Genomic DNA, 15,225 nt, shown 5'->3' with positions numbered 1-15,225 from the left:
ATGTAGATGATGGAACAAAACAGCAGAAAACCTAAAGCAACTCTGGGTTTTGTAAATGGCTATGTTTCACCTTTGCCTGTAACAGGCAGAAGCAATCTTCATTAAGCAAGACAATAACTATTAAGTTAAAGGTACAAAAAATGACTTAAAGTTAATGTGTTTTGAATGCTTAAAAGAAGGAAACAGCAAGCTGAAGGCAGCAGTCAAATCTTCACTTCTGGTTTGGCCATTCTACTTGAAGCCTCTCCTGCAGTACAGAAGATTTAAACTTTCTTAGCCGTTATTCAATTAGCAATTACTATCCTAGTGGGCACCCTAGAAAGGCAAAAGTTAAGACCCTGTAAACAAACTTCCTAGGAGGTACAGTCATATGTTCAGTTCCAACTAAATAATAAGATTTTCCAGTCCCTAACAAGTAAGATACTGTCCCACAACAGTCAGAATGGGAAACATAAGGAAATCTTTACTGATATGGTTTGTGTCATTTATCTGTATACAGATCGCTTGGCAAGCGGGGTTCTACTTGACAATGTAGAAACAAGCCTGAGGGAAAAAAAAATGTGGAACACGCATTGTTTACCACAAAACTCAGCTTCCTCTCACAAAATCCAGATGTATTCAAAGGGCAATATCATGACTATAATTACGACTGGTGGTCCTTTTTAGCTTTTCTGAGTGCATTAAAATCCAAATATCTGTATTATGCTATCACCCTTCCCAGAATGATTGCTCACTTATTAATTTCTAAAATTCACAAACACGGCAGGACTGAAGATAGTTTAGTAAGGTATCTATCAACTAGCGTTCTTTCCATTTAAAAAAATGACCACCTGCTTTGCTGTACTTGCTATTGAAATAATATTAAAAGGTACAACACAGAACAGGAAAATAAAGAGATGAATAAATGTAAATTCCCAAAGGCAACCGATTCCTAGCACCAGCATTTGAGCAGCCTCTAGTGGGAACTGCAAAAAACACTGTGCTCCTGAAGAACAGGAATGAACACTTAAGATCTCTCAGGAAGAAAACAATCCTGCTTTACTGCAACACAGGTTTGAGAATTTATCTTTCTAAAGTGAATGTAGTTCCTTTTCACAAAAAAGTTGAAGACTAGCTCCACAACAATAGCACCAGCTATGGCTGTGAATTAAGGTCTCACATAACCCAATGCAAATTTGCACAAAAAATCCAAAGCAAGCTACTTATTTAGTCAATTTGAAATTTAAGCCATAATTCCTCGATCAGCTCTTATCTATATTCACAAATAAATAAGCTTACACTTTTAAAAAGTATTTAGCAAAATACGAAATCTATAAATTCATTTCCAGTTTAAAGTTCACAGAGGCACCTAAAATGAATCTACCCTAGAAAGCCAGCTAATTTTCTAAAGAGTACCTGCAAGATTATGACTTCTTTTCCGCTCTTCAAGAAATTCCAAACCCAGGTGGTCAGGCAACAATCACTATGTCACCCTGAAACAGCACTGCTATGTAGGAGAAAAATATCTCCTCTTTTTAGCCTTTTTAAAGAGGCCGGGAAAAATCCATTGTACCTTTAGATTAAGAATTTTCCTGTTTATTAATATGCCACACTTGGTAAAGTAATATTTTTTATTAGATAGCTGAAAAATAACTTATTCTTTAAGTCATATAATACCATTTATATCAGTTCAGTCTATATTTCTTATCCTATCACAGTTACAACGACACTATTACAAATTGTATTTCTTAGTTTTATTTTTTTTTAAGTATGTTAAAGTTTGATCAGATGATACTAGACTGAATTATCTTTCAAAAGTCTATATGATTTGTCTTAGTTTACCAAGTCCTCAGATGTTAAAGTATTTATCTAGAACCTGACAACCACAAAAACGTGATTTAATTCCTGAAAACACTTTCTCACTGAAGTTTAACTAATTTCAATTTATCACATACATTTTTAGCTGAAATTTGTTACTTGTAGTTCTACAGTAGTACACAAACTGTTAGAAAAGCTAAATCACAGCTATATATCAGAAAGTATTACAGTTTTCAATTTTCCCTGCAATAATTTCAATGTAACTTTCTTGCTCTGTCCCAACCTCCAAAACAACAGAAACCACTAATGAGTATTAAAGACATTTATAAAAAGTTCATTCATTTTCTGACAAAAAGGCAAAAGGGGAGAACACAGAAAGATGGAAACAATTACATCAAACCAATTAGCTCTAATTTTAGGTCAGACATGGACACAGTTTACTAAAAGCTTAAAATTAGCAGGGACAGTTACACATATATATATATACACACAGACACACAGGAAAACCTCAATTCAGCTGCAATGCTTGAAAAAAAGTCTTTACATAATTACGGTTCTATTAGCGCTCAATTTTTATTTGTTTTAAAGAAAAGATCTTAAACACAGCTAGTATCATACCATTCACATGAAGCTAAAGCAAATTCTTTGCAGAAGCTATGTAACAGTTATCCTAGGACACTTTTCCTTCATTATTCAATTCACAGACGTGTCCAAGTTGACACCACTGAACTATATGACCTTCATACATATATCTCTTTACCTTATACAACAACCCTCTCTGCTGAAGCATCCTGCCCTGGCACTTATGAAAGTGAAAAACTCCCTGTTCAACACAGCTATCATTATAAAATATTATTCAAATTCCCTGGGTTTATATATCTCCCCAGTATTCTCTCTGATTTTCTCCATAGAAGAGAAATGTCTTTTTGATTCAGACAATGAAACTCGTAAGAGCTAGAGAAGTATTTTTTAAACAACCGGTCAACCAGTTAGAAAAGTTGTTTTAATTAATAATAAAATATGATTCTCTGTAAATATTTTCCCATCTACAAATTGTGAGCTGCTTACAGTTTTTACATGCCACTGCTTAAATTTCATTCCATATTTCATATTGAGAGAAGCATCTCAGGCACTGGCAAGCAGGTACTTTCTGCAACATCTCAAATAAAAATTAGCTTAAGCAAGGATTCAGATTCTGGACTTCAAAAGGGCAGCGAACTGTCCTTTTCACTTTTACATGAGAGTAATTTTTTCTTCAAAGTTTGCAACAGCAGCTACAAGACATTGTGTAATACAATAAACTTATCAAATGAACACATTTTTTTATTTGACTTAAGGGGTGACTGATAACATGAGTATCGCAGTTAAAGGACTTTATTTATAGAAGTGCTAACGAAAATGTGACTTGCAATGCACAGCAAAAGCGGAAGAATCTGTACATGACTCCTAACAATTTTAAGGAAGTTGTTAAAAAGGTTCATTTTCATTATCTGAAATTTCTTTTATCAAAAGCAGCCAGGGTTCCCTCTCAACTTTCAAAATGAAAGCATTAATAGATTTATTAGAAGTTTATCATGTCACAACACAGAACTATGACTTTTCTGAAATGATTAACATTAGCCAAATTATATCTTGGATGCACAACCCAGGACACAGCAGTTTATAATCCTATATTTACATATTTTTTTTTACAGAATGTTTCACTCATACTTAGAACTCACTGCCGTTAGTCATCTCTTGGAAAGATGAATACAGTTTGCATTTATAAAATACAGATAGTTCAGAGTTATAAAAATTAAAAACACTGATTAGAATATCAGAGCAAATTTCTGGTAAATCCCTTCCAGAAGTATAGCTGGTAAAAAACTCACAGTGCTGAGAAGGGACTAACACAAGCCTCCAAGTAAATTACTTGAAATTTGACACAAGAAGTGAGATTGTAAGATTGGGTTCAAATCTCACAACCTTAGCACTAGACTTCACAATTCATTAGCTTCCTTGAGCGGACTGGTTAATGCTTCCTTAAATCCTGCTTGTGGAATATCAGAAACAGTATAGACAAACTGAGCCTTCTCCAAGTAATTCTACAATCAGGGTGAGATTGATTCTGGTTCATAAAAAACATACATTAGGAATGGGAAGGTAACCCCAATTCACCAGGATTTATAGCATTTGCAGTTACGAACTATAAAGAAAATTGCACGAGGTTTTTATTATATTGTTCATCTTTGGTCTACGAGTGGACTGCACCACTGTGCATGATGATATTAAAATCAGTATTTAAATACATCATTGTTTGAATTGATATTTCCTTAGAAAATAATTGAGCTTTTCAAGAAGCCAACATTAAATGGTTACCACACATGATAAAGCCTTACTAAACAAAGAGGTATAAGAAAACGATAATAAAAAAAATTCAATACATTCCTTGGTTCAGAAAGAAACAGCAAAGTTATCAGCAGCCTACCTAGGAACAAGAGCAGATTTGTGCATATCCACTGACCATAGAAGAATGAGAAATCAGACTTTGAACACAGAATAGAGCCCTACTTTTCCTCAGATCAGATTCCAGAACACAAATCCAGCCCACCCCATAAAAACCAAGAGCGGCAATTACACGAAAAATTTCTGCATAGTTCCCAGCTAGTGTAAGAATAGTGCCGAGTCCCCAGGGTACTTATCTACAAAAATCCATGCCCCGGCAGCAGTTTTTCAAAACTTTAATTTCATGTAACTTGAATAGATATTCATGGAGGCAGCAAGAGGCCTGCTGTTGACAGAAAGGCTTGTTACTTGTCAATTGCTGTGTCCTCGTTTCAAGACTTGGTAACACTAGAGCTTTTCAGAGACTTTTCAGAGAGAACGTTTTTTTCCTAATTTCATTTTTCACAGTGGATCAACTGCTTTGTATGAGAGGTTTCCAGAAGTAGTCCACTAAAGTATTCATCTTTTCACCATTTCAATTAAATCAGCAGGTTAACATTTGGTAAAGCTATAAAAATTGGAACCCAAACAAACATGAGGTATTTGGTAACCTTAAAGGTACCATTGCTAGTTTCACCTATGAAATAGCTAGGTTTCACTTCAGAATAACGTAACCTTGTACACTAACAAACTATGGAAGCTAGCTTTGATATCAATAATTACACTCAACAAAATCTTTTTTGCCTAGAAAGTGTCGCAAGCCAGGTAAATTACTTCCTCCCTCCCCTGCCCCAATGAGTTTTAAAAAAAATACTATATGAAACTATAGAGGCTCAAAGAGAAGCAACTACATACATGAGTGTTAGCACTACTTACAAATCTTTAATAATTTTAAAAGGCTTCAAGATTAATAATATTCAGCTGTTCACATCAACACATGCAGTTTCATACATTTTTTTTTTTTCCAAATAATGAGATAGAGATTATTTTAACTGCTGGGAGAGCAACCACTGCTAATTTTGTTCTTTTATAAAATCAGTTTGTTTTAAAACTACTGTTTTATAGCTGAAAGGATGTGTTTGGGAAGCAAAATTAAATTTTTGAATTGTAAAGTTCATAACTGCTGAACTTCAGTATAATCATCTGTACTGACCTGCATGTTTGTTATGTCAACAAAAACCTTACCTAGGCTTGCCGTGAGGCATTCTAGATCTGCTAAAAACCCAGGTATTTGTTGGAGCTGATCCTGTAGTTCCACCAGACTGTTTCTTTTCTTCTCCCAGTGTGCAGAAAGCATCACAACTTCACTATCCACCAGCTGAAACAAACAAGGTCTTTACTTTACTTTACTTGCAAATCTATGAACCTATTTATGAGCATCTTGACTAATATTTAGAACTCATGCATCTGAAACTGTAGGGTCAGCACAACAACCTTATAACACTGCCTCTTGTGTAGTTCACTAAATAATCACAGTCAAGAAAGTCCCTGTAGTATGGAGTATTTATACCAAAATGTATTGATCAGAACAAGATAAAGTTATTTATCAATATACTAATCAATGTAGGAAATATTTTATGGATACAGTGTTAAAAATTTTACTTATGTAGGTCAGACTATGAAAAACAGCAAGAACAAAAGATCTTAGGCAACGAACGTTTCCCTTAAATATGATACTTGAGATGAATCAGTTACAGTTTCCCTGCTCTTTGTTCCATTTCCCATTCTTCCTCTTGCACACAACTGCAGCTCGTGGCTGTATCTGCATTCTGGATTCCTCAGTTTTTGTAGAATTTGGTTGCAGACATGGAAGAAGTTCCAGCAATGGGCAAAGGAAGTTCTCAAAGATTTACAATTCTACCTATTTCAAACAGATTCTTTTAGAGCAACTTCTCCCATTTCCAAATTTCTCCAACTATCACTGTCCAAAAGCCATCCTGTTTCACCAGACAAGGCTTGAAAACTTATTCTGAACTCCAGTGCATAATGAAACATTTCAGAAGACCAACATTCTTATTTAAATAAGGCCAAGTCTATTTTTGAGAATGAGATATGTGGTTTATTAACATATCCATCAATCGGGAAAGCAAAAAACCCCAACAATAACAAAAAAATCATCATGAGATGAGGCAAACACCAGAAAATCATTTCAGCCCAGAGATAATTAACTGCAGCTAAAATAACAATACTCTAAAAGCAGTATTTTTAGGACAATTTTGTAGATGGAACTGGTAATTAGCATCTATAATTTAACATGGTTAAGGTTATAGGCAGCAATTGAAGCCTGAAATTTTCACATTCCATTCCCTATTCAACACTTTCAAAGTACTCATGCTATCTTACTTATTTGCTGCAGGCCAGTACCAGAAACAGAAGACTGGACAAGTGGACCTTTAGGTATGATATGGGACAATCAATCTTGTATGCTTACACAATTCTCATTGAACACTGTATTTTCTACTTTTATAAAATAGAAACACAAAAACCCACAAGCAATACATATTTTTCCAAAAATAAACAACTAAATTTCATGGAAGATTTCAAAGTCACTTCAGAAGATTTTCATTCTAATTTTCCCAAGCAGACATAACATGCGATGTTAAGGTTACATTGGTTTTACATATATGAAACCTCACATTGTTTTCAGAACCCAAATTTTTGAAGCAAACTACTGCAAGTATTTAAAAATTGCATGCAAGTCATTTAAGAGGTCTTCTAAAAAAACTCATCCTAAGTCGTAAAGCACATAAAGACGGCAGAGAGAACGTCATCTCTAAGAACTGATGGTTTTCACTGGAATGAGTGGAAAAAGGGGGTCATATTATTATGCAAGAAGAATGTAGTACCTTCCTTACTCTAAATACACCTCTTCAAAATATATCAAGCAGTGAGGTTTTTATCCACTGGAAAAAGATACGGAGAAGACCCCTAAGAAAACAAGAAGAATCAGGCGTGGTGCAGCTAGCCAAAGTGAAGGTTTCATCCAGGACAGACAGAGCTCAGTCATGCTCTGCATTGTGGCTGCCCAGCTAACACTGTCTCCCCCTTAACCATCACTGTGAGACTGGTTGGGCATTAATTTGTTTGTGGGAGGCTGTGAGTGACTCCTTTTCAACTTGTTTTTCCTCTGTCCTTCAATTATTACACTGTCTTTATCTTGAACCATGAGTTTTCTCAATTTTGTTGCCATTCTTGTCTGTCCCACTAGTGAGGGAATGAACAGGCTGTGTAGCCTGTGGCCAGCCTCAACCCAGTACTAAAAATATTACTTTAAAATTATTCGTGCATTTTAAAATATTTCAAGTGTGACAGTGTGGGTTTTTTTCTTACCTCTCCAGCTTTTGCACAATCTTTGGCTCCTTTGTGAAGGGCAGCCCAAGCATCTTCATATCTGAAGAGAAGAAATATAAACGACTATTTTTACCATGTTCTTCTTACAAAGGAAGACGATTTCACAGATGCCACTGTGCTTACATTCATAGGGACTCCCAGAAATAACAGTTTAAAAAGCTGAACAGTTGTCTTGATAGAACAGTAAATACCAGAGAGAAATATACAGTTAGATATAATTTCTTCCAAAGATATTGTTATTAATATTTTTAAACTACTAGCTTACATGAAGAGATAAACAGATCCATCAATATTTACAAGACTATGCATAAAAGCCTTAAGCACTACCTAGAACTAAATTTAATTGAGAAAATGAAAAAACTTAACATGATTGTAATCACACACCATCCTCCTCCACACCCCAAAAAAAAGAGAACAGATTTTTTTTTAAAGATAAAAATACAAAGGAAATTTATACTGCAGACAGGTTCTGTTGCTCAGAAAAAAATGTGGTTAAAACACATGGAATACACTTCCTTTGCATGGCAATGCCAGGCATACTGCCTCTATTATAACAGGATATCATATCAAATATGTAAAACTTATAAAATGCTGAATTAAAACCACAGGCTGGTTTCATTCATCTCTGTGCATTAGACCCTGAAATAAAGTAGTCTTTCAAATGTTGCTTTTCCTCCAGAACTTGTGTTTCATTGACACAACAGCACTCAAGGAATATATAATATACATTTATCTTTTGGTAACCAGCCCCACTCTTCCCACTGCAGAACGAAAAAAAAAAACCCAACCTATTAGTAACACCTTCATTTTCTTCTCATTTTCTCAACTTTATGAAGTTATGTCTAAAATTATAGGAAACAGACACTAACAAAAAAAATGAAAGCTCATACCTGCCCAGTAATTCCAATCCAGCAGAAAACTCTGGAAAACACTGAGCAGTTCTATAAAACAAAGAGTAAATATACAAATGTTTTTAATGAATAGAAGGCTGTTATAAAAAATGTGTGCACACACTCCTGCGTTTGACAGATATGCTGAGCAGACAAATACTCTCTACAGTTCACTTTCACAAACACTGTCAATTCTGGTTTAAAATGCATTACACTGTGTATCTTACAAGAATATTCCAAAGGTAGGGGTGTTTTTTTCCCCTTGTTATCTTACAGTAGCCAACTCTTGCCTCTTTGTGACTATGTCCATTAAAATCAACCTTTATGATACAACAATACGGACTGGGAGACCTTAGCTGCGAGGACTGAAGCAACAAAAGCACTGAGTACCTCAACAACATCTACACTTGCTGTCACTAAACCATCCACCCTATTCATGAAAAAATCCCACCTTTTTTCTGTTCTGCCTTTTATTACTAACGCAGGGCTACAAGCTGCTCTTCTTGTTCTTGCCATCTCTTGTAAGCATTGATTCTAGGTGAGTTCCGCCTTTCCTAAGGCTATTCCTTTATGCCAAAGAGAGGACATTATTCACTCCCTGATCAGAAGGCCAGTAACAAACTCCCATCACATCACCCTTACTGGCTTCTGCTCTGATCTTGATCTACAAGCTCTCAGCCATCCTTACAATCAAGCTAAGCAATGTTTGTCCCAGAACATTACCAGAAAAGCAGAAGTCAACCTGGCATACTCATATTTGTGATGATCCTATTGGTGTGCCCAGTGCTTTTTGAGAAAAGTGCTGGATATTCACAGTATACCAGATGAACCAAATTATTACTGACTGGAAACAAAGAAGCCAGTTGCCTAAAACAGTTCTTATTCAAACCTTCACCAACTGTTACCTTGTGTGTCTTGTCAATAAACCAATCTTCTGTTAACAAATCTTTGCATCCAAACACCAAGCTTCAGAACTTAATACAGGTTATTTCAGATGCCCTATTTTTTGTTTAGGGCTTGTTTTAAAACTAATTTGTCTCTATACAATGTGTTTTAGGTAGAACATGCTTTACACTAAAGCATATCTGAGCTTATTTGAAGTACCAACATTCACAAATATTGTTTACAGACATTTAGTCTTTCCCTACAGTTTATACAGATCGAAATAATGAACAAAATACTAAAATGCAGAGGATGAAAAAGCCCACCACAAATCTTAAATCATCTTGAAACAGATCACAGGAATACAGAATGACAGAATAGTATTTGCACAATAAAAAGGCTCATATTTCTTTTCTCACGCTAAAATAAACCCTGAATTATAGTCTTACTACGTAAGATTCACAATGATTATAAACAATTACATTTCAGTGTACTGCAGCCTGAATTGCACATAAAGTACTACATTCACACTGAATATTCACTTATAAATAGATTGGTGGCCTCAGAAACTACTTATGCCTATCAGTGAGGACTCTGTTAAACAGAGTATTTTCTCAACAGTAGAGTTACGCTTTTCTGTTGTCAAAAGAATATTCTGTAAAATTATATGCAAATGTTCTTGTAACTGGCTCATACATATAAGCCACTTTCAAATTTTTCCTTATAAGACCAATGCTGTTCTTTTAGATGTTCAGAAGTACCTTTGCCTGCTTTTTTTCGTTTCTCTTGATTTGTCGCCCAAAGTCTTCAACCTATAAATCAAAACACAAAACCATCAGACATTTCCAACATCAAAACAGAGAACAACTTGTTTGAACACATGAACAATGAATTAATTTCAGTCTATTATAGTTATTTATGTTTCAGCTTATTTCACAAATAAATAAAATTTCACTTAGTTTTGTGAAGACTGTCGTAAGAAATTATTTCCACTGGCATTACTTCCAAATTATGAGATTTTGTACAAGTGCATCAAGCAAGTGGGTACGAAAAGTTTAATGGGAACTATGTATCCAAGTCATCCAGCTCTTTATACTGTTTCCTTAGCAGATAGGTATTAAAGCTCTGCATAGAAGTAATCAATCCAATCCTGAAGAACATTCTTTACAAGAAGTCACATGTGCCAAAGAAAACCATGACAGTAACATAGGGACATTTGTGCCCACTTGCCATAAGCCTGTGAATGCAAAACTAGCATGAGCCAAACCCTTCTGCCAACTATCAGAATCTCCAGCAGCAGCACCACAGCACGCTGCTACTGAGCATTATCTGGTGCTTCTTCCATCTACGGCCAATCCCAAACTGACTGGCATCTCGCTCCTAAAAACCAAAACCCCCCCTACCACCCCCACAAAAAAACTCTAACACTCCAACCAACAACAAATGACACATCACACAACTCTTTCGTACACTTTACTCTTTTGCAGTCAACCCATATATGCTAGTCAAGTTGGCATGGCAGAAGGAAAACCAAAACCTTCTGCTACTCCCTAACCACCAAGATGATGGATCTCCTCAGCCTCTATGCCCTTTGGAGTCCCAGCAGTCCAGTACAGCAATGGTTAGGAAGAGATAAAGGACACAGACATGAGCAAGATGTAAATGCACTATGAGCTCCAAAAATATTCTCCACATGTGACACAGACATATGTAATCCTGAGCGACCTAGTGACTGAGAAACACCCTAATATACAGATATTTGGGCTGCTTCTAGGGTGAGCCTAATCATTTCCTCAGTCTTGATCATCACTAATTTCCAGGAACCCAAACCTCCACAGCAAAGCAGTTGGTTGACAATTCAAGAAAAAACATGCTAAGACAGGTCTCCACTCCTTGCCAAAGAGCTGTTCCTAACAGCTAAGCCAAGTAGCAACAACCATAGCCCACTACAGAAGAACACTGTTGCAGAAAGGTCTGCAATTTACCCTTCTCTTGCCACGTTCCCCTTATGTATCCCAACCTGTAACAGCAGCACCCCCCTCCATACAGGGATAGGAGGAAATGCTGGGTCACAAGTACCATTCCTCTCACTAGAACATCTGCTGAGCAGACAGAAGTAAAAGTTAAAGGATTTATCACTAGACTACACAATACTGGCTTCCTTTCAGCAGTACTCTCTGTACAAAGTAAGAGTCATGTGAGCCACATCACTCGAGCTGGCAGAAGTACACAAACTAATGCCTTAGCACAATACAGCTCACTGTTGGTTTGGGGTTTGTTTGTTTTATCCTCCTCCTGCAAAACACTGCTTGCAGGTAAATAGGTCAAATTCTAGAACCTCACAGGATACACAGAAGTAGACAGGAGAGACAGCTGAGAAGGGGAAAGGGGAGCTCATTTCTTTGTACACAGGAATGGTCAATAACCCTTTCTGTAGCTAACACAACCCCAGATTTAATCTTTTTCAGCTGTACATAAGCAGTCCATTATTCCTTTGGAAAGGATATTCTGTCCTTAGAAGCCCTAGAAAAGCTTCTCCCTTTCAAGAAATCCCTCCCCATTTCATGAAATCTAACTGTTCCAATGTTGTAAACATTCATGTGTTGGTAACAAGTTGGCCACGACTGGCCCCGCAATCTTGACACCAGAAATACTTTCCCTGGGTTTTGACCAGTTTGAGCTAAAGTCTTTACAGCATAAAATGACTTCTATTACCACTCTGGTAGGGTAGCAAACCAGTAATCCAGAGCACTACAGCACTGTAGTTGCATTATCCAGGAAAGGAAAAGGGGCAAAACCGGACAAGTCATATTCTGGCCTGAATCCATGGAGACACTGCTGGAAAAAAAAAAAAAAAAGATGCTCTCCACAGTCTCTGCTACTACGACTCCAAGATATAGGTTCCCAATGGCAACAAAGAATGTATTCTAGATTTAAAAAAAAAACCACAAGCAACTTTAAAGAAGGGACAATCCAAGAAGAGCACATTAATGGAGCTGCTAGAATACAAAGGTGGAAATGATGAAATCAGAGACTGTTCTTAGAACAGAACAAAACATTGCAATATAAGGAAGAAGACAAATTAGAGACTATGTGGAAACATATTGATGCCACCACAGTAATACATGAAGATGATGAAGATGCAGAGTTAAATGACCATGGTTAAACGATCAAGCATGTCATGACCTCTCTATTGTTCTCTTTCATCATGTGAAAAACACTTTATTCAAAAGAACCTTACACTGTAGTGAGGCCTCAAACTCTGTGACAGGTTCTCAAGATAACAGCAAAGCAGAGATAGCAATAAAGCAATGCCTTAGTCTGTATCCTTAAGGAATTTTAATGTTTAAATACTGTTTGTTAAGATGTGACAGGTCTGGCTAATTGCTAGCTTATTCTATCAATTTCTCTGGACCACCATATCCTGGTGCAAGTAAGTCATTATAAACCATTATAATTTTCTGGAGTGCACAGACATCCACCACTATATATAAATATTTACCAGAGCGGTTTTATAAGGCAGCCTCGACATGGCCAAAACACAGGCAGTTTTTAGCAGTCATTGATTACAACACAATACTCTCCTGTGGCTCATTATCAGCCACCAGTTTTGCAGCACAGGGATGACCTTGCTCTCTGGCCATCCACTGATTTCCAGCAATGCTCACTGGGATCACCTGCTTGTACTAAAAATAGCACTGACACACTTGGTGTTTTACAATGTCCAATTTAACCCTCCCCTGGCACATCTTCCTGCTATTCCCTTGGGTCCTATAGTTGTTAACCAGAGAGGAGAGCTCAGAAAAAAACCCTGAAATATCCTTCTCAGGCAAGGATGCTTTTAATGTAAACAAGACCGCTACTCCTTCTACTTACCCTGTGCTCCCTTTCCCCAAGTGACAGTGATACCAAAAATGCCGGCATATAAAACTCTCCTGGAGTTTTAGAAAGCAAGCATCATTTATCAGGCCTGGGCAACATCACATGCAGCAAGACAAGAGCTGGGGACAGAATGCAATTGCCACCTATGTGAATACGTATACTTTTTCCCAGAAGTCTTACGCATATTCAATTACTTTCCAAGGACTAATTTTAATGTTACTATTAAACTTTGCAACAGTCAAAACACTTGCCAATTTGGAGCTGACTCCAGCTCTGCCTGACCTTGCATTTGAGACAGGACAAGGCTGCAAACAGAGGTGATCACAGAAGAAGAACCATCTGTTTGACACAGATCATACTGAACACAAGACATGATCATCTCTAAAGAATGAACATTGTCTGGAAAAACACTGCCTGAAAAAAAAAAAACCCAAGCAATGCTATCAGTGGGACATTCTGTTTAACTTTCAAAGAGCACAGTTACTTAAATGAAACTTAGCTCTACTTCAGCTTAAATAAAAAGCATTCCACTTTTTTTGTAATAGAAACTATTTCTTGTCACTAACCCATCTTCCAAGGGAAGAAAAGACTTCCATATGCCAAACAGAGCAAGCAATTCATTAATCTATAAAACAACCTGAAGGTCAGTAACTCCATAAAAAAAATCAAGTGCTTTAATTCACCCCATTCACATCTTCCTCTCTCCCTGGGAACAGCAGCCTCCCTGTCCTTCCCTCGACCGCAACTGCCTCCAAACACCCAGGCGCCTCCTCTGATCCCGGGGGTCACCAGGACCCACTCAGCCCAGTCAGGAAAGACTTGATCAGACCTAGGTACTGCGTTTCCAGCCCATTCCAGTGCTGAGGGATGCAGCAGTCCCCTTCTCCTCCTCTTCCTTGTCCCTCTCCCTCATCCTTCTCCTCTTCTTCCTCGTTCCTCTCCTCCCTTCTCCATTCCTCTCCCCCTTCTTCCTTGTCCCTCTCCTCCTCTTTTCCTCTATCGCCCCTCTTCCTCTTCTTCCTTGTCCCTCTCTTCCTTCCTCCTCATCCTTCTCACCCCTTCTCCTCCTCCTCATCCCTCTCTTCCTTCCTCCTCATCCTTCTCCTCCTCCTCATCCCTCACCCTCGTCCTCCTCTTCATTGTCCCTCTCCTCCTTCCTCTTCCTCTCCCCCGTTCCCTTCTTCTTCCTCCTCCCTCTTCCCTTCCTCGTCCTCTTCTACCTCATCCCTCTCCTCCTTCCTCATCGTCATTCTTCTCCCTTCTCCTCCTCCTCTTCCTCCTCCCTCTCCCCTCCTCCTCATCTCTCTCCTCTTTCTCCTCTTCCTACTCTACCCCATCCATCTCCTCCCTCTCCTCTTATTATTCTTCCTTCTCCTACTTCTCCTCCTCCTCTTCATTCTTCTTCCTCCTTCTCCCTTTCCCCCTTCTTTTTCTTTTTTCCTCCCTCTCCCCCCTCCTCCTCCTTCTCCTCTTCTTACTCTTCCTTCTCCTTCCCCTCCCACTCCTCTTCTTCCTCCTTCTCCCTCTCCTCCTTCTCCTCCTCCTCCTCCTCCTCCCCGCCCCCTGGTCACCTGCTCCTCGCTCCCTGCCCAGCCACGGGGCGCGGCTGCTCCTCCCGCTGCCCCGTCCTCCCGCCAGCCCGGGGCCGCCACCCACCCGGCGGTGAAGTCCTGCTGGACGCTCAGCAGCCGCTCCCGCAGCGTCTCCAGCATCGTCCCGGCCTGCGGCGGCGGCAGCGGCGGCGGCGCGGGGCGGGGCTTATTGAGGGGGCGGGGCTTAGCCGAGGGATGGGGCTTAGCCGAGGGGGCGTGACGGGGTGACTCGTGCGCCCCGCGGAATGGGCGTGGTTTACGTGAGGGGGCGTGGTTTGGCGAAGCGGGGAGCCTAACCGAAGGGAGGTGCTGCCCGGGGCAGGTGAAGGGGCGCGGCAGAGGGCGGAGGGTGCGTGTCGTGTGACGGGAGGGGCGTGGCTCCGGCGCGGTGTGGGCTGGGGGTGGGC

The 15,225-nt window shown here is 38.8% G+C and overlaps 1 protein-coding gene across 1 annotated transcript in view; it reads right to left on the bottom strand.

Annotated features, from left to right (window-relative positions):
• The window catches only part of DTNBP1 (dystrobrevin binding protein 1), a 71,095-nt gene extending 56,117 nt beyond the window's left edge, over window positions 1-14,978 (bottom strand). The window contains exons 1-5 of the mRNA XM_069853690.1: window positions 14,883-14,978; window positions 10,106-10,156; window positions 8,463-8,513; window positions 7,552-7,612; window positions 5,407-5,539 (exon numbers count right to left, since the gene is read on the bottom strand). Of these exons, the coding sequence (XP_069709791.1) occupies window positions 5,407-5,539; window positions 7,552-7,612; window positions 8,463-8,513; window positions 10,106-10,156; window positions 14,883-14,938 (352 nt within the window). The 5' untranslated portion in view covers window positions 14,939-14,978. The remainder of the gene's footprint in view (window positions 1-5,406; window positions 5,540-7,551; window positions 7,613-8,462; window positions 8,514-10,105; window positions 10,157-14,882) is intronic.
• Window positions 14,979-15,225: the final 247 nt, after the last annotated feature.

This window comes from Phaenicophaeus curvirostris, chromosome 3, assembly GCF_032191515.1.
Source record: "Phaenicophaeus curvirostris isolate KB17595 chromosome 3, BPBGC_Pcur_1.0, whole genome shotgun sequence".
In the NCBI taxonomy this organism is placed as follows: Eukaryota; Metazoa; Chordata; class Aves; order Cuculiformes; family Cuculidae; genus Phaenicophaeus; species Phaenicophaeus curvirostris.
This window is presented reverse-complemented; position numbering and strand designations above follow the sequence as displayed.